This window comes from Chelonoidis abingdonii, chromosome 2 (genome assembly GCF_003597395.2).
Source record: "Chelonoidis abingdonii isolate Lonesome George chromosome 2, CheloAbing_2.0, whole genome shotgun sequence".
NCBI classification, from domain to species: Eukaryota; Metazoa; Chordata; order Testudines; family Testudinidae; genus Chelonoidis; species Chelonoidis abingdonii.
In genome coordinates, this window is record NC_133770.1 from 177,292,281 (window position 1) to 177,311,702 (window position 19,422).

At 40.7% G+C, this 19,422-nt stretch overlaps 1 protein-coding gene across 2 annotated transcripts in view; it reads right to left on the reverse strand.

Annotated features, from left to right (window-relative positions):
- The window catches only part of SLC22A23 (solute carrier family 22 member 23), a 199,539-nt gene that overhangs the window by 7,804 nt on the left and 172,313 nt on the right, over window positions 1-19,422 (reverse strand). For both annotated transcript variants that reach the window (XM_032798381.2, XM_075062824.1), the window contains 4 exons: window positions 15,450-15,552; window positions 10,482-10,714; window positions 7,288-7,320; window positions 6,479-6,602 (listed from right to left, as the gene is read on the reverse strand). In XM_032798381.2, the coding sequence (XP_032654272.1) occupies window positions 6,479-6,602; window positions 7,288-7,320; window positions 10,482-10,714; window positions 15,450-15,552 (493 nt within the window). The remainder of the gene's footprint in view (window positions 1-6,478; window positions 6,603-7,287; window positions 7,321-10,481; window positions 10,715-15,449; window positions 15,553-19,422) is intronic.

Below are 19,422 nucleotides of genomic sequence, written 5' to 3' on the forward strand. Positions count from 1 at the left end.
TAAGTCTAAACTTTCTGATGGCCAGTTTATATCCATTTTGTGATGGCAGTAGAAATTTTGGGGTCTGGCATTAAGCTTTAGCTAACTTTTCACTGAAAAATTAAAACCTACCTAAGTCTATTGTTTCTGCAATTAAATCCCCCCGTCACTTAAGTAACTTTATGAATTTATACTCGCATGGGTAGCCCCACAGGACTAGGTATTCAAAAGACATACTAGCAGGATCATGCCCCAAATTGGTGTAATAGTGACAAAGCGCTGATTCTCCTTTGCCCTGCACATTGTGCAGTCATTTACATTAGTGCAAAGAGGTGTAAAATTCTACCACAGCAGCATGATATGCTCATTTTGTACTGGTGCACTTGACGACGCTAGGGGCATGGCAATGGGGAATCAGACCCACAGAGTCAGTGGTTCTCAAACTTTCTGTATTGGTGACCCTTTTCACACAGGAAGTCCCTGAGTGAGACATGCCCTCCCCCCCAAATTAAAAACAAGAGGGTTAATTCAAATTTAATTTAATGTGGGCTCAAGGCTGACAGCTCATGACCTCCCCAGAACCACCTCACAACCCCGAGGGGTCATGACCCCCAGTTTGAGAACCCCTCATCTATTCAATATTGTACCTCAAAGACAGGAATAAAATCCAGGTGATCATTTTTTAAGGCATTTAAATGACGAATTTAAATGCATCGCAAGGAAAACTAAGGGAGAAAGCAAAATTTTACGTTCATTGTGTGTCAGAAGGCACAATTTTACATTCATTGTGTGTCAGGTAGCACTGTAGTTGAAGTCAGAGAGATATTTTCTCACTGTAGGTTGCACTGTGTATACTGGAAACAAAATCAGGGAGCACTATTAAGGCTTGAAAACTTGATATTATTTATCTTTTGCTGAATTTTTTTTTATAATTTAAAACAATGACAATTCAACATTTGCAGACGACGCTTTCCTTGCTGACATGTACAATAAACGTGCATGAGTGAAGCAATGAAACAACTGTGTTTCAAAGTGCAGCACACTTTTGTAGTTCAGGTTTCACAGTAGCAGCCGTGTTAGTCTTGTGGCACCTTAGAGACTAACAAATGAGCTTTCGTGAGTTACAGCTCACTTCTTTGGATGCAGAGAATGGAACACACTTCCACTTTTCTGTCTCATGTGTGGTATGACAGCGGGCAGGATTTAGAACTTTTCTGGGGTGCTTGAATCTTAGATATTGTTCTTCCTCACTCAAGAAGTTTCCTAAGATGTGATGGTGCAGTTTTTTGTTTCAATTTTCTCTAACTCATTGAATATTAATTGACTACGGCCTAGTGTTTCAAGCTGGGGTTTGGGCCTCTGAAATGGACACACTGCAACACCTTGGACAAATCAAACCTCTCCTTCAATTTCTCAATTTGTAAAATAGCTTCCTCATGTGGCTTTTTCAGTCTTAATTTATATCCTCTGAAGATTATATTACATCATATCAGATCTTAAGAAAGCAGCTACTGTATTTGACTTCTGCCATTCTCTGTGTTACCACTAGAGACTAGGCTTTGCTCACATTTATGTAAGCTAATAAGGGCGAGAACAGTACAAGAAGATCATTTATAAGACTGTAAAACTGCTCTTGTAATCTTCAACGGTGCAAATGTTGAAAGAGCCTGGTTCAAAGTTTGTAGTCTTTAAAGGTTTTCCTATTCATATTTTAGAACTTTTCCTGGTCTATTAGAGTTTTAAACATTACCAGAACACGTTACTAGTAAGAATTTAAAATAACAATAGTAAAATATTATCTCAGAAATTCACTGAAGTGAAACTAAACCCAGGAATATGGCTTGTACCTCTCTATAATATTTAAAAACACAAAAGAGCAATTTTAATCCCACCGTAGTTTTTCTCAAGCGTTTGACCCTTTCTCATGCAAGCAGCCTGATGTGACAATGGGGCGAAGAACAAAAAAACCCTTCAATTATTGAAAAGATTATTTATTTGTATTGCAGTTGTGCCTTAGAGCCCCAGTCTTACTCCACTGTGTAAAGTGCTGTGATTTAGAATCCTGATGTGATTATTTGATTTTAACCTCAACAATCTCCCCGCTCTCCACGGGGAAGCTAGAACTATCGGTGGACAGTGGCCGATGGCTAAAAGCCCCACTATTCCTCTCACATACCTTTTCTCTTCACTGCTGCTATCAGTAGGGAGGTGAAAGCTGTACACAAACTAACAGAAAAATTAGCAATGCCAAGGCCATGCAATACATAGTTACTCCCTATCCCCAGGGGACTAACAACAGGTACGGTTCTCCATCTTTTAGAAGCTGGTGGGGGAGGGGAAGAAGGGAGAAAAACAAAACAGTTCTTCTAAAATCTTGGTCTCTGTGGTAAGTAGCACAACCCTCAGTGGCTCTGTCATCATGCTTATTGGAGGAGGATTTTCAGCTTCCTTTAGTGGTTTTAGTTCAGTTTTTGAAAGGAGCTTTTTAATGAACTCTTTGGCACAAGGAATTAGAACTCTTCAATGATGCTTTAGTGCTTAGCAGTGTGAAATCAGGGCTGACCAGCATTAAGATGTCAGGGTAATAAGGATCTCAACAATACATATGTGTGTTATTCCTGGGAGTCTTTATGTCTCTGGAACATATACTATAGATTCTATCAGGAAAAGATAAATTCTTGGAACCTGATGTTGGGGTGATTCAAAAACAACCTTTTGCTTTTTAAAAATAGTGTGGAAGTGCTGGCAAATGCTACTGATTGTCATGGTAGCAATCACACAACAGCCAATCTACTTGTAAGCACCTTAATATTAATACTGTTTTTCCTCACAAACAAAATATGAATAAAGAATTAGTTTGAAAAACCCAGTGACTCCCTCAATTCCCTTACTATGCCATCCCTCAAGACTCTGATTGGAGCATCAGTTGAGCATAGGTCAAGTCCTGAAAATAAGATGCTCTGCCAAAATGCAATGCATTATATGTGGTATTTAATAAAGACAATTGCCTTGTAAAGGGCATGAGGGAGAAGTGGCCAGATGCTTATTTCATGACATCAGAGCAAAGGCATATCAGCAGCTTAGCAATCACACTTCTGTCTGAAATGTGTTAAGAATATAAGAATGGTCATACTGGCTTAGAGCAACAGTCCATCCTGACAGTGGCCAGTGCCAGATGCGTCAGAGGAAATGGACAGAACTGTCCACTCCCAGCTTCTGGCAATCAAAACCAGATCATGAGAGTTGCATCCCTGTTTTATTATCTATCCCTTCCCTACTAGTTCCTAACATTTTGTTCGCTTTTTTGACTCACACTTCACACTGAGCAGATGTTTTCAGAGAACTATCCATGATGATTCCAAGGTTTGTTTCTTGAGTAGTAGCAGCTAATCTTGACCCCATCATTTTGTATGTGTAGTTGGGATTACGTTTCCCAACGTGTGCTACTTTGCACTTATCAACATTGAATTTCATCTGCCATTTAGTTGCCCCGTCACCCAGTTTTGTGAGATCCCTTTTCACCGTCATCTTTGGATTTAACTTTCTTGGGTAATTTTGTATCGTCTGCCAATTTTGCCACATGACTGTTCACACCCTTTTCCAGATCATTTATAAATACACTGAACAGCACAGGTCCCAGTACAGATCCTTGGGGGACTCTGCTATTTACCTCTCTCCACTGTGAGAGCTGGCCTGTTATCCTGCCTTTTGTTCCCTGTCTTTTAACCAGTTACTGATCCCTGAGAGGACCTTTCCACTTATCCCATGACTGCTTACTTTCCTTAAGAACCTTTGGTGTGAGATTAAAGGAAAAGGACATTTTTGGTTTGCTTTGTGCATTTGACAACATTTAGCTGTTTGTTCTGCATAATCATTCAGTTGGTCAGTTCCCTCTCTGTTTAGTTCTTTCACATAACAGGTAGAAAATTAAAAAAAAAAATCTATTGTAAAACCATAAAAATCAACAAAGAGTCAAAAAACAGTCACAGTTCCTGAAACAACTTAAAAAAAATAACTAGACTTGATTACATGTTGATGTATCCCTTTAAATTTTTAATTTCATGAATAACTAGAAAATCTTTTCCACTTTATCATCTCTTGTGAGAAAAATAACTAAGGTTCAAACATTTTCACCTGTAATTTAGGAAAAACTAATTAGAGAACACAACCTCTTGTAATGATGTCCTAAAATAACCCTTTAATAGTTATGATAGTAAACAAAAGGTGAGTTTTGCTTCACAAGCAAAAGCTAATAATGATTCAAACTAGCTTACACACTCTTCTCTTCCCCTGCCAAAATGAGTTCATTTGTGAAATATGTACCTCATGCCACACAGCTGGGAAAAACACGGAATTAAAAAAGGAAAGGTTTGACCCTTTGCTACACAGATGACGAAATATTGTAAGGGCATTGCACTTTGGGAAGGTTTTTCTCTCTCTCCCGCCCCTCTCCCCCTTCCCTTTTTAAAGAACCTAAATCTAATTGAAAGTCAATGAGACCTAAAGCACCTAAATAATTTTGACACTATTGCAACTGTTATCTAGAACGTACGAATGAAGTCTATGTAGAGATTATGCTGTTATAAGTAGTGAATAAATTAAATGGAAACTGATATTGCAAAGATATGGCTGGGAAAATTCCCAGAAAAGACCCTACCTTCCCATTTTCACTATTCTCAAGGATATCAAAGGCCATATTTAGGGCAAATATTTGACTCCTTTAAGACAGGCCTGTGTTGGGGAGGCGAAGAGAGAGGCAGACCACTAACCGGCCTTTGAAAGGCATAATGCTACCACTCGTGCTGGTGGAGAGGGGATGAGTGCAGAGGGAAATGATACACCTTTGAAAGGAGCAGTTCCACTGACATCACCTCTGGGGCTGTTATCATTGCTAGCTGCACTGATCGCCCCCCTCTTTTCTTCACCAACCTGCCACTGATTTTTGGCTGCAGCTTTCACTGGACGGAAGCAGGGCTCCTTGTGTCTATTCCCCTTTTAGAATACCCACACAGGGCCAACATAAACTTCTCTCTCAATGGCTGGATGCAGACCTGAGATGCATGCATAGGCGCTTACTCATGGGTGCTTTGGGGCTGGAGCATCCATGAAAAAAAATAAATAGTCGGTGCTCAGCACCCACCAGCCACAGCTGTTCGGCAGCTCAGAATGGGGTGGAAGGAGGGCAGCAAGCAGCAGGTGGGCGGGGGCCTTGGGGAGGGGCTGGAGTGGGAATGGGAAGAGGTGGAGCAATGGTGGGGCTTTGGAGGAGGGAGGTACAGAGGGCGGGAACAGACAGAGCAAAGGCGGTGCCTCAGGGAGGGGGCAGGGCAGGGCCAGGAGAAGGTAGAGTGGGGGTGGCACCTTGAAGGGAGGAGCAGAGTGGGGGTGGGGCCTCAGACAGAGAGGAAGTGGAGCACCCCCCCGGGGAAAAGTAAAAGTTGGCACCTATGCATGCATGTGTTTACTACTTTCACAAACCCATGGGGATACGGAGAGGTACTTTTTATTAAACCAAGTGGCAACAGCATAATTTAATTGTTATACTCTGATTGAGCAAAGCACATAAGCACAGGCTTCACTTTTTAGCATGCCCAAAATCATTTCAAAGCCTGCAAGAAAACTGAAGCACAACACAGTGGAAGAACTGGAGATCAAACCAAATTATAGCTACAATGCCTCATGCGATTCTTAGTGTAAAAAGTATTGTTCACAATTAAAGAATCATAGAAAAGTAAGGCTGGAAGGTACTTCAAGAGGTCATCTAGCCAATCCCCCCATGCTGAGTCAGGATAAAATATACCTACACCTAGTTGTTTTTCTAATTATAAGGGTTGTTAAGTACTGAAATAGTTTACCAAGGGAGACTGTGGAATCCCCATCACTGGAGGTTTTAAAGAACAGGTTAGATAATTTTCCCTAATATCTAACCTAAATCTTCCTTGCTGCAAACAGAGATGATTACGTCTTGTCCTACCTGTGGTGGACATGGAAAAGCCCCAGATCCTTTTCTACAATACTACTAGCTAGCCAGTTATTCCCATTTTGTATATATGTGTGTCTGATTTTTACTTCCTAAGTGAAGTACTTTGTACTCATCTTATTGAATTTCATCTTACTGATGTCAGACCAACTGTCCAATTTAAGATATTTTTGAATTGTAATCCTGTCCCCCAAAGGGCTTTCAACCTCTCCCAGCTAGGTGTCATCCACAAATTTTATAAGCACTCTCTTCGCTCCATCATCCAAGCTGTTAATTAAAACATGAGAGAAAGGGTGAAACTGTCTGATGCAATGTAAATAACTCTCTCTATTTATATGCAAAGTAGCTCCCAAGAGACTGCTCAAACTACAGAACATCCCAGAGTTTGTTGGACAGTATCAGATTATTAGAGATTTCACCCGGCATAAATAGAAGTATGCATTACACAATAAATGATTACTAAAGTAAGGACATCTGAACTGGTTCCGCACCCCACAGTGGGAAGTTTGGAGGTCTTACCTTATTACTGTTGGTGTGATTTCAGCACAGAAGAAAACACTAAGACTTCCAACAGCATGGGATGAAAACATACCCACAATGGAAAATGCAGTAGAGAATTTGTCCTTGACGCTGTCACTCATACCTGTTAGACAGTCAGACACACACATGTAGGTAGAAATTGAGCTCAGTACAATTCAGTATATGGCCCTCAAGAAATAAAACAAGAATACCATATTAAGTGACTCATTTTACTTTAGATGCAAGTTTGAATCTCCTCCCTCAACATTTATTTAAATCAATGTTTAATAAGCAATGTACCGACTACCCAAAACCTAAATAAAAATGTCATAACATATTTCCAAAAAACAGCAGTAAACAGACAATCTCCAGCTTTGTTACCAACAGCCATCACAAAGTGGTAAAGCTTAAAAAATGTCTCCCCTTTTTCAGGCACTGGACATTTCCCACCCAAATCTGGTAGCCATATGGAGACAACTAGAATTAATCATGACTTAGTACAGTTCTGTGGTTGAGACATTGCAGATGCTGCAATAGAGGAAGATACAAATAAAATGTTCTCATCTCTACCACAGGCCTTGCAAAAAAATCCTTATACTGCAACTGATCAGACCCACAGAACCTGTAACAATGAGCAGCTAGCTCTGGGAGAAGAGTTCTAGGACATTGAGCTCACCAGCCACCTTGCACATGAACACTAGCAGTTACTGCAATCAGGCTCTGTATCCTCAGTGACTCTTGCCTTTCAGATACACCCACTCAGAGTGCAAGCAGTTCAAAAACACTGCATAGACATTTGTAAACAGTACCTGAGTCTGGAAGTTGACTATATTTTCCAATCACTGGATCCACAGACCGCAAAAAATAAATTAAAATATGAGAGAGAGAGAGAGAGAGAGAAATATGTGATTTATTCAAAGTGAAAAAAACACACACACACAACACCCTCCCCCAACACCAAACCAAACTGCAGCCCTCCACTTCCTCCCCAGACTCTTTCATTTCAGTATCATGACTGGATTGGAATAATCTTTCAAAACCATGGCATGCAATTTCCAGGACTATTCCCAACTGGAGGACGGAATTCTAATGAGGTGATGATAATAACCGCACAGTGGGAAATCATTTGAAAAGACCCAGAATTAGCACTGAAATTACACAAAAGTCTCTTTGTTGGTAACAAAGGTGTAAAAGAAACTGCTGTCAAGCTTTGCTGTAACCCTGAGGGAATGGCCACAGGGGCTTTAGTTAGAGAAGAAACCATAACAATCAGCATCCCTGCATTGCTAAACACATCATTTTCCCTTGCCAAAATCCAAAGTGAGTTTACAGTGTTTAAAATTATCCACAAGCTGCTTTTTGGCCCACCTTCCTACGCGGCACTAAGTAATGCTACATAAAAAGCAGAACAATAGTTATGCGAGCCTGGCAGAACACCCTAGCAGCTGGGTTACTCCAGAGAGCTTAGAGAAGTTCTGACTCAGGAGAAACCCTGAAATCTGGAAGGAGATCCCTGTCAGAGGCCTTACGAGACACAGACACACACAAGACGCGCACACAACTGTTAAATTATACAAACAGCATGGCCATTCATTTCTCTCCAAACCATGGCCTTGCTGCCTAGAAGGAGCGATGGTGGGATGTGACGGGGGGACAGACCACAGTGGAAGGATACAAGCTGTTCCAGAGTCCAAAGCTGACTTTTCCTCCTACTTTTGTACAGGCAGTTTTTAGAAATGGGAGGGGGACAAAGGGCAAACAGTACATGATGGGGCTCTCAGCAGGTGGGAACAGAAGGGTTTAACATGGGCATGACATTAATTCTCAATGTCCATCTTCAAGGTTAAGAACGGAACACAGCAGAACAAAAATAATTTAGAAATAGTTGTAATCTAGCTATCATAAATCTGTTTCTTCAAAGACGTGCTTTTTGTAGTTCATCATTATGCAGAGTATTATTGTGACACTGTCTTAAAAGGAAGATGACCATGTTTACATACCACCACTGATGTATCACTGTTGCAGAATTGTGATAAATCTTATGCAAAGCACGCCTTGTAAGGTGTCAGTAGAAAAGCTGTAATCTGTTGAACAGTGTTACCCTGTTTATATGCTTGTATTATCATTGTATGTGAAGTTATGAATCTCTGCTATATGTTTGTATCTCGAACATATTGCGTTCCTGGGTAACACCCACCAGATAGATTTACATCAAGACCAGCGAGCCATGGTTGATGGGCCATTAAGGACAATCAACTCTTCTGAAGGGCCCCTCTCTATGCCTCAGAGAACATGTAGCCCATGGATGCCTCATGACTCAGCCAGGGCATGCAGAACATGTGATCCCTGACTCCCATGTTTGTGCCAGTAACCTTCCAGGTACATGGACTGGGGGTATAAATTGGAGACTCTGATATCATGTCCTTGCCTCTTGCCTGCTCCACATCTCTGGACTATGATTTCTAACAAAGGGAAATTTTGAACATGGACTGAGGGACTCCCAATCTTTTGGATGATCCAGGGAGACTTACTGCAAGCTAGCAGATTTAACATCACTGCTGTTCTCCTGATCTACAAACTCTGCCATCATCTGCAATGTATATGATTCACTTTAATCATTTAACAACTCTTTTTTTTAAATTTAAAAATCTTTAGTTAGTTTACTAAAGATTGACTGCAGCATGATATTTGGTAAGATCCTGAAGTATATATTGAACTCAGATGGGTGTCTGGTTTTCTGGAACTGGAGGAAGTTAATACATATGATTTCTGGTTTTAATAATCATTTACCACAGAAGTCTGGTTTGTGTGGGCGGTGCACAAGGGGCTAGAGGTCCCGAAGGGAACTATCTTTGGCTTCATAATAAGTAGTACAGTATTTTGGGAGCACATTTTTGTTACTGGCTTGATGAAGTCTTATGATAGATTAAACCACCAGTCTGGGGTATATGCCCTGTATTCTGGCAGTTGACCTGAGATTGGTGTTCTTAGCTGTGTTCCACAGCAGGCAGTGTGACAATAATTACTTAGACATATGCATGCACTATACATATTTCTTAATTACACTGCTACCTGTGTATTGCCAATGTGTGGCCACACAAATCTACCAAGGAGGAGGGAGGAGATAGAGAACACACCTCCAGTTTGGGTGGGACTGCTCCCAATAATTTATAGTAGGGAGATATGTCCCCCTCTGGCTTTTTCTCCAAAAGGCAATTTGACAGATGTTCAGACACATGCATTTTTCTACTATTTTTATAAGAGTTGCAAAACCAGAAACAACCTGAACCCACCCAGCATCAACCCACAGACCTGGTATACACTATTCTTGTCTCTGATATAATTGCAAAAGAGGCAGTCTCTAAGAGGATGGAAATTTTGGGACTCTGCCATCAATCAATTCAATTTCCTAAGCAGGCTCATTGCAAGTCAGAAAATCTGAGAAAGAGGAGGGAACCAAGAATGGGAAACCAATTTCCTTTGGAGCCTCCTTGGAGAAAAAAAAAAATCTGGTAAAATTGTATGTCATTTCCATGCATTCTCTTAAGACAACAGAAAACTTTTTTTTTTCCTTTTAAAACCCCGACAATAAATTTTGACACATCAGAGATTGAAATCCACTCTGTTTTTAACTCTTCTCAGCGTGGGTGACTAGCTCTGGAGCTCTGCTACAGGAATAAATCCCTACACCTAGAACAATGAACTGAAAGAATAAAGGGGAAATTGGAGTGAGAACAAAAGAGTTTCACTGTAGTTAAATATGTATAGAGAATGGGCCCAAATCTACAGTGACTTCCATTCCCTATTGCTTTCAATGGGATTGTACAGCATGTGAATCTGCACCATCCACAGAGAGCTGATTTACTGCTCTTCTGTTCTACAGCAGGCAGGTTTTTTCCATATGCCAGTTGAGAACAGCCATTGATTCAAGGCCACATGCAGCTTTGCAAGGTAATGCTCTCTGACCAGTATCATGGTGCAAGTCACTTATTCCCTCACTTACAGTTGAGAAGGCCTAACTGTAGAAGCGATGCCAGAGCTGTCAGAATCATGAACAGCAGCAGTCCTCCTCTTCGCCCTAGAAACCCAACGACGGGGCACATAGCCAGGCAGGATGCCAGAGCAATCCCTGCCATGGTATAGTAGTCTGCATAGAAATTGTGGGTGATCGTCATCTTCGCTTCATGACCCATCATGCTTTTTGCAAAGCAGTGATGTATCCCAAATCCGGTCAGCCTAGAGGAAAACAGAAAGTGACAATGGGAGACCACTTTGGAACAGGCAGGCAAATATGGCAAGGTAACAAGGAGCTGGAAAGAAAAGGAAAACCTTAAACTCTTTGAGGCACGGACTTCTCTTACTAAGCCTATACAACAGCTAGCCCACTAGGGCTGGATCTCTTTTGAGGCCTCAAGGTTCTACTGTGGGGGTCAGCAACCTATCAGAAGTGGTGTGCACAATCTTCATTTATTCACTCTAATTTAAGGGTTTGCGTGACAGTAATACATTTTAACATTTTTAGAAGGTCTCTTTGTATAAGTCTATATATTATATAACTAAACTATTGTTGTATGTAAAGTAAATAAGTTTTTTAAAATGTTTAACAAGCTTAATTTAAAATTAAATTAAAATGCAGAGCCCCCCTGGACTGGTGGCCAGGACCTGGGCAGTGCGAGTGCCCGTGAAAATCAGCTCACGTGCCGCCTTCGGCATGTGTGCCATAGGTTGCCTACCCCTGTTCTTCTGTAATAAAAATAAACAATGATCAAAAATTGACCAAACCAAAAGACTTGTGATCAACTGACCTGATTCTAACAGGTGCTAAGCCACAGCAGTTCCCAAATCAAGCCATGTGAGATTACATTTTTATTATGTGATTGGAAGCAACCTGAAATCAGTCATGAAAACCAATCAGAATCTGCCTTCAGATTAATTTAATAGACTTCTGTTTTGATCTAATATCTGACCCTTGGCCTTTAGAATGAGTTCTGCTGTGATCAGTTTTATGAAGAAGGGCTGTATGGCTGGGCAGCAAGGAAGCATAATACAAAACAGATCACACCATAGATAGTAACCTCACTCCCCAAGGTAGTGCTGCTGCCAAAATAACTTTTAAAATGAATATTTAAAGTGACATACTGAACCTGTATTTAATTTGTTACTATGACTGTTATGAAATGAAAATCTATGGCTTGAATTGTGGTTCATGCCATACTTCAGTATCAATTTCTTCCACTTATTTTTTTACATGAAAACAAGTACCTCTATTGACCATTTCTCCTCTGTTTCAAATATTTATTTAAAAAAAAAAATGGTGGGTGCGGTGAGATTCATCTGGCTAGTGCCAGATCTTAGTGCAATGTAAAATCATTTCATGCACTGACAGAGCTACTGGTATATTTTAGTGCTATCAACACCTCCTCAGGCAGTGCTACGCCTTTCCCAGAAAAGGGCCTCATATATGTGGCAAATTCTGTAGCATTTAGATAATGTGGACCTACCTCATTAACTGAGGAAAAGACTAAATATTGCCAAATTCATTCCACATGTGCATCATTAAGCTACATTTGGGCTAGGGCTCCAGAATGAATGGCTAGTATGTTACACCAGCTATCCTACTTAATATCAGGAATTTGAAACAATTTTTATGGAAACCAAACTATGGAGAACTTTTTGTTTTTTTAAATAAACAAACTGTGGGGACTTATACAGCTAAATGAATGACAGTCCTGTGCATAGCAGACCAGTCAGCGAAAGCCAAGATAGAATTGTGCATTTTTTGGAGCTGCAGAATTGACATATTTTACACTGACAGAATGCACTACAGGACACACAGTTGTTTATTCTTGTACAAAATTTCATTTGCTTTTGAAATCTACAGAATAATTGGTCCATAATTTACTTTCTGTCTTAACTCTTGTGCTTGCTACCTTACAAACACTATTTAATACACAACTAGACAACACTAATATATTACACAAATATATGCAGCGATGATATCCATGTGATAAACAGAAGACCCATGAGACAAATGAATTCGTTATACAATTTATTATCTGTGCTCTTCCCTTTAATCCACAACCCCAGGATTTATTCTAATATCCTAAAATTCTGAGGAGATTCAAACAGTTGCCTTTTTTTTTAAATAAATCAATGTGCCCTGAAAGAATTTCCTCTTTCTCCCCTGAAATGTCTTATTTTCCCCAAAAATTCACACCTGCCTGAATCTCAGGACAGACTACATGATGCAGGAGGAATAATAATAATGAAAAATAGGCTCTTCTTTCCCTAAAATAAACAAGATCTGCCTGACAAACACAAATTTGATTCACAGTCTTCAAAGAATGCAAAACTTCTCCACTGACAATGGCCAAAAATCATCCTTTGTGTTGCTTTTATTCTGGTCTTGGGAATTTCCAAATACGCCTAATTAAAAGTGGGGTGGGTGAATGGAAATTCATACAGAGACAATGTTTATACATCCACTTGAGTTACTGTAGCTATAAACTCAGTCTAGCAGCAAAAAAATTGCTCCAGAATGCATGAGGCCACCACAGTGGTTATTAAAAGCCCACCACTTCTTTCACCAACTGATACTGTAAATTAAGGACTGATCAGGCAACTGATTCAGCACAGACAGCAATGGACCTCACCCAGGCAGGATCAGTTGATCCAATGCTGTAATTCATAATCATATGGGTCACTAACTTCTCATGTGAGTGAAGATTACAGGTTGGGGCCCTAAAATCAAGTGGAAATTCCAACTATGGGTAGGGAACTTATATTTCTACACAATTTTTCTAGGCAATTTCTGGTCTTACTACCACCACTCCCATCCCAATTTAAAAATCACACAGGTGATCCAAATGGGCACTTAATATGATTGACATACTAGGAAATACCACCACTTTCCCCTGTTCCCTTCTCCACCCTCAAAAGTAGTTAGGGTAATTTTGAAATAGATTTCAAGACCATACATCTACTTTTATTACACACTTGAGAAGCTCTCCCAGTTGTGTGTGAAATAACTCTCAATCAGGGCCTGATCCTGCCAACACTTAAGCACACGCTTAACTTCACTCATGTAGATGTTTGCCAGATTGAGGCCTTAGAACGTAGGTGTCACACTACAGTGTTTGAGAAAGTGTGCTTTCCCTGTATACCCCTTCAATGATTTGGAGGAACTGAAGTCCTTTTTTGTCCAATTTTCAGGACATCATGGTCAGCTACTATACAGGTCACAGCTTAGTATTTATTGCCAGACAACTTCTTCCGTTGCCAAATTAATCCATTAAATTTTAGAAAATGTTAAGCAGATTGTAGATAAAATATGCAAACAAACAGTGTTATAATTCTGCAATTGATTACATTTGAATCAATCATATGGGCTTATTTCCTCCTTTCCTCTGTGCTTTATTTGAAATAAAGTCAGGAGAAGATGGTAATATCCTTGGACTTTTCACCTTACTTGCTCCCCTCTACCTCCCAGATAATTTAAGACAAATTTATGCAAATTAAACTGGTAGTCATTAATTTTAATCCAGGATAATGGAAATCTACAGCTTGACCTCTCACATGAGAGAAACTTACAAGACCCAACACGAAACTACTGAACAATTTGGTTTAAATTTAAAAAGGACACCATCGAATGCACTGAAGACATTAACCAATTCGGACTGATCTGCTTCCTTGACATGGTCCATTGGAAGTATAAGGTGGGATTTTCAAAAGCATGAGTACATCTACACTGTGTTTTAAACCCTGTGGCAGTGAGTCTCAGAGCCCAGGTGCACAGACTGGAGCTTGTGCTACGATACTGAAAACGGCAGTGCAGATGTTGCAGCTTGGGCTCAAGCTCAGCCTCAAAAGCCCACTCTGCTCCTTGGGTTTCAGAGCCTGAGCTGCAGCTAAGTCCAAACATCTACACAGTTGTTTTTTTAAAAAAAAGAACATGAGTACTTGTGGCACCTTAGAGATTAACAAATGTATTTGAGCATAAGCTTCCGTGGGCTACAGCCCACTTCTTCAGATGCATGTAGTGGAAAATACAGTAGGAAGATGTCTATACACACACACACAGAACATGAAACAATGGGTGTTACCATACACACTATGAGGAGAGTGATCAGTTAAGGTGAGCTATTATCAGCAGGAGAGAAAAAGAACTGTTTGTAGTGGTAATTAAATTGACAAGGAGATGTGAGGAACTGGGGGGAGGGAAGGGAGGGAATAAGCATGGGGAAATAGTTTTACTTTGTGTAATGGCCCATCCACTCCCAGTCTTTATTCAAGCCTAATTTGATGGTGTCCAATGCAAATTAATTCCAATTCAGCAGTCTCTCGCTGGAGTCTGTTTTTGAAGTTTTTGTTGTTGTAATATTGCGACTTTTTGGTCTGTAATCAAGTGACCTGGGAGACTGAAGTGTTCTCCAACTGGTTTTTGAATATTTTTAGCACTGTAGCATGAGCCCCACTCTGAAGACTCAGGGCCTGAGACTCGTGACCATGATTTTAAAACTCTGTGTAGATGTATCCTACATGACTTAGGAGCACAAGTCATGGGATGGGAAACTGGGACGGCAGGGTGGAATTCATGTGAAAGTCAATGGCACTTGTGCTCTTGTCATTCGGAAAATCCTACCCAGAGTAGCAAGTTTGTGCAAGACAAAAATATACAGTTGGTCACTGACATATCGATGCACTTGCACAGCTACCACTCCCAAGAAAGCACCTTATGCTTTTTGCTCCACAGCTTAAAATGTTAAGTGACTACTTCCTTAGGCTTCTACACGAGATCATTCTTCTGGTAGAGCTCACTCTTCTTATCAAAGGTCAGCTCTTTAAGACACTGGGTTAAGGGTCCTGTAATGGGGCAGAAGAGCCTCCATATTTCCATCACCATCCACATCTACTTTCAGTTTACCAACAGAGAAAACATTCAACATACTTGACAGGAATATGTTGGACTTACGAGTTCACACACAATACTACAATGTTTTTCCACAGGTTCCTGGTTCCCACTACTTTAACAATGCAGACCTTCTTGGGCCTCCTGGTAAGCTCCTTCTCCAGCTCTGAAACAAAACAGAAGGTCATTCTCTTGGTAGTAGGGGAGCAGAGTAGCCAGTGGATTTCAGATTTTATTCTGCGTGTTCTGGGAAGAGGGACACTAAGGTTCTCCTCCACTTCTGCTTCAGAGCTCTGAGGATGCCACACCACCCTGCACCCCCACCACCACACACACTCCTTGCTTGTTTCTCTCTTATCCTTCCATGTGTTGTTGATCCTCTCTGCAGTCTTGGATGGCGGCATGTGGCTCCCTGCAGATTTCTATGTTACTCACAATTTAAAAAATGAATGTAAAAAAAAAAATAATTGGGGAGTTAGGGATGGAATGTAGATGGATGGTCCTTGAGAGATGTCAAGTTGCCTGATACACTAGCAGAGGTTCTGGTGTATTTAGTCCTAATCGGCAACATCCTCTGCTAGTGCTATGCCTCTCACAGGCAGGGTCCTCACATGTGTGAGAAAATGGATAGCATTTCTATAATATGGATCTGTACTGTCTAAGGAGTGGACTGGAGACTGCCAAACTCAATCAATGTGTGCATCTCTAACCCCAGGTTTCTAGAAACAGACGGCTAGAAGGTTATGGCAATACATCATCTGTCCTCCTCAGTTTCAGTGTTGCAGCCGTGCTAGCTGCAGGATAGGAGACAGATGAGATGGATAATAGCTTTACTGGACCAACTTCTTCTGGGAAAGACACAAGCTTTTGAGCTCCAAAGGACCTCAAGACATAGGCACCGACTCTGTGGGTGCTGCGGGGCTGGAGCACCCATGGGGAAAAATTGATGGGTGCTCTGCATCCACCGGCAGCCAAGCTTCCCCCTGCCCCTCAGCTCACCTCTGCCTCCTCCCCTAAACACGCCACGCCACGCCACGTCCCTGCTTCTCCTCCCAGCTATTTCATGGCATAACAAGCTGTGGGAGGGAGGGGGAAGGAGCGGGAACGCGGCACGGTTAGGGGAGGAGGTGGGGAAGAGGCAGGGCCGGGGCAGGGATTTGGGGAAGGAGTCCAATAGGGGCAGGGAGGGGGCAGAGTTGGGGCAGGAACTTTGGGAAGCGGGGTGGAATGGGGGCGGAGCAGGGGTGGAAGTCGGGGCCGGTGGGAGCGAGCACCCACTGGCGCCAGGAGAAGTTGGTGCTTATGCCTCAAGAACAGCTCTGTAGAGCTCCAAGCCTTGTCTCTTTAACCAACAGAAGTTGGTCCAATAAAAAATATTACCTCACCAACTTTGTCTCTCCTTCACTTCAGGCATTTAAAGTCATTTTGATGGACACTAAACAGAGGAATATTTTTTACAAAAATTATGGGGGGCTCATCATAGCAATCCCTTCAGAATTTAAAGCAGCGCTGAGTGCTCAAAGACCATGCCCACTCTTGAGTTCAAGAAAAGGCTGAAAGCTTGACTGACCCTCACACTACGCTGTCAGAATCCTGCCGAGGCAGCCATAAACTGACTTTTCTTTGCCATTTTGTAGTGGAATACAGACAACTCTTAGAGAATAGGTATTTGCACAAAACCAGTCTATGAATGGTACAAAACAGAGTGAAAAGCACTATATTACCCAAACATCTAATCCCCTGAGATTAATTTAGCTGCTACATAAACTACATAGATCATACTTTCCAGGATACTGTATCAGTTACAAGTGATTCCAAGGGTAAAAGCCCAGTAAAAACTTAAGCAGCTGTGATTAGAAACGTCACAACAGTTCCACATTCCAGCAGTACAAACTGTACTTGCCTCAACACTTCTAGATTAATAGATTCTAAAGCCAGAAGAAACATTGTGATCATTCAGTCTGAAGCCATAGAACTTCACTAAAATAAATCTTAGAGCAGATCTTTCAGAAACACATCCAATCTTGGTGTAAAAATTGTCAGAGATGGAGAATCCACCATAACCCACAGTAAATTGTTCCAATGGTTAATTATCTTCACTTGTAAATATTTACACTTAATTCCAATCTGAATTTGCTTAGCTTCAGCTTCCAACCTTTGGATCATACTCTACCTTTTTCTACTAGATTGAAGAGCCCATTATCAAATATTTGTTCTCCTGTAGGTACTTATAATGGAGTCACTCCTTAACCTTCTCTTTGTTAAGATAAATTGATTGAGTGCCTTGAATCTATCACTATAAGGCATGTTTTCTAATCCTTTAATCATTCTTGTGACTCTCTTCTGAACCCTCCAATTTATCAACATCCTTCTTGATTTGTGGACACCAGAACTCAACCCAGTATTTTAACAGCAGTCCTACTAGTGCCAAAATAGAGAAGTAAAATAACCTCTTTACTCCTACTCAAGATTCTCCTATTTATGCATTCAAAAAGTCACCCAAAATGTCTTGGACTAGCCACAATATATATTGACTGTTTATGAGACTGCAACCCAGCCTCCCACAGTAGTTTGCATCAGCTCACTTCATACAGCCAGACTGTTAATATATGTCTCGAGTACCTCCATCTTCCCCAACCTTTTAAAGGGATGCAGGATAAAAAAAGATGAATGAAAACCACTGGGGAAGTAAAGAAAATGAAGATAATGGGGTGGGGGAGAAGGGGCACAAAAAGAACAGATGTGTCTGCTACTATCTGGAAAAATCTTTTACACGGAAAATCCCACACACCAATAGAGAAATGCTATTTTGTAATCTAAGTAGCCATTTTCTTCACTGCCCACAGATACATTAGGCAAGAGTTCAAACATTAACTATGAGATACATTTTAAAGGAAAGAGATATGAGGATGCTGTCACGCTGTTCTCATAATTACAGTTGAAATCTTTCAATTGCTAATCCACAAAATGCAGCAGAACACACCAGATGACAGAATCACAAAATACAGAGATCAGAGAAAAGTAAGTTGGTCACATTATTCATAATGATTATTTGTATTACGCTAGCAACTGGGGACCACAGTATGCTAGGTTCTGTAGAAACACGAGAAAAAAGATGGTCCCCTGCTAGTACAGGATTGCGCCCTACAGTGCATTTTTAATGCTTTGTCCAGTCTAGTTTTAAATTTCTCAAGCAAAAGGCACTTCTCACCTCTTTCTTTGGGAGACTATTTTAGACTTTTACTGGATCTAATGGTCAATATATTTTTGCGGATCTCCAGCTTAAATTTTGCCTCTCTTAATGGGATGATATTAACTCAATCATACCTCTTATACCATCTCAAATAATTCCTCTTCATTCTGATTTTTACACTCTTTAGATATTTGTAGACCATTACCTCCCTTATTAATCATCACTCATCCACGCTACATGTACTCAATCCTTTCAATATTTCCTTATGTACCAATCCTCTCAAACTCTCCTAAACCTCCCACTTTGTTGTTTTTCTCTGAACTCTCTCTGGTGTGTTATGAGGAGGACACCCAGCAATATATTCCAGATGTGGTTGCACCATCTGAACACAACCTCAAACTTCAGACCTGAGCGTATGCAGAGCACCTAGTAAAATGCTCCAGCCACAAACCCAGCCAGTTAGCCTCTCTAAATGAGACTTTCGTGCTAATGACTATTAGCACTAAAATTTCAGATGCAGAGGCTACAGTCACTGGATTGCAAACAAATGAAATACTCTCAATAATCTTCAAAGTCATCTACCCGTTTCCACTTTTCATTATTTTTACAATTTCCTCCCCTTCATAGTTCATATTTATAACCAGGTATCCTCCAAGTAGGAAGCAAGGCTGATTTACATTCAAGCTCTAATTAATAGCAACAGATTAGCTACCCAGTCTGCAAAGGCTCTCCACTATAGTATTGACTTCCCATTTAAGTTTATACTACAGTAAACGAAAAAGTACAGAACACTAGGAGCCCTTGGCAAACTCTTAAATATACATAAACAAACCGATTTAGTAA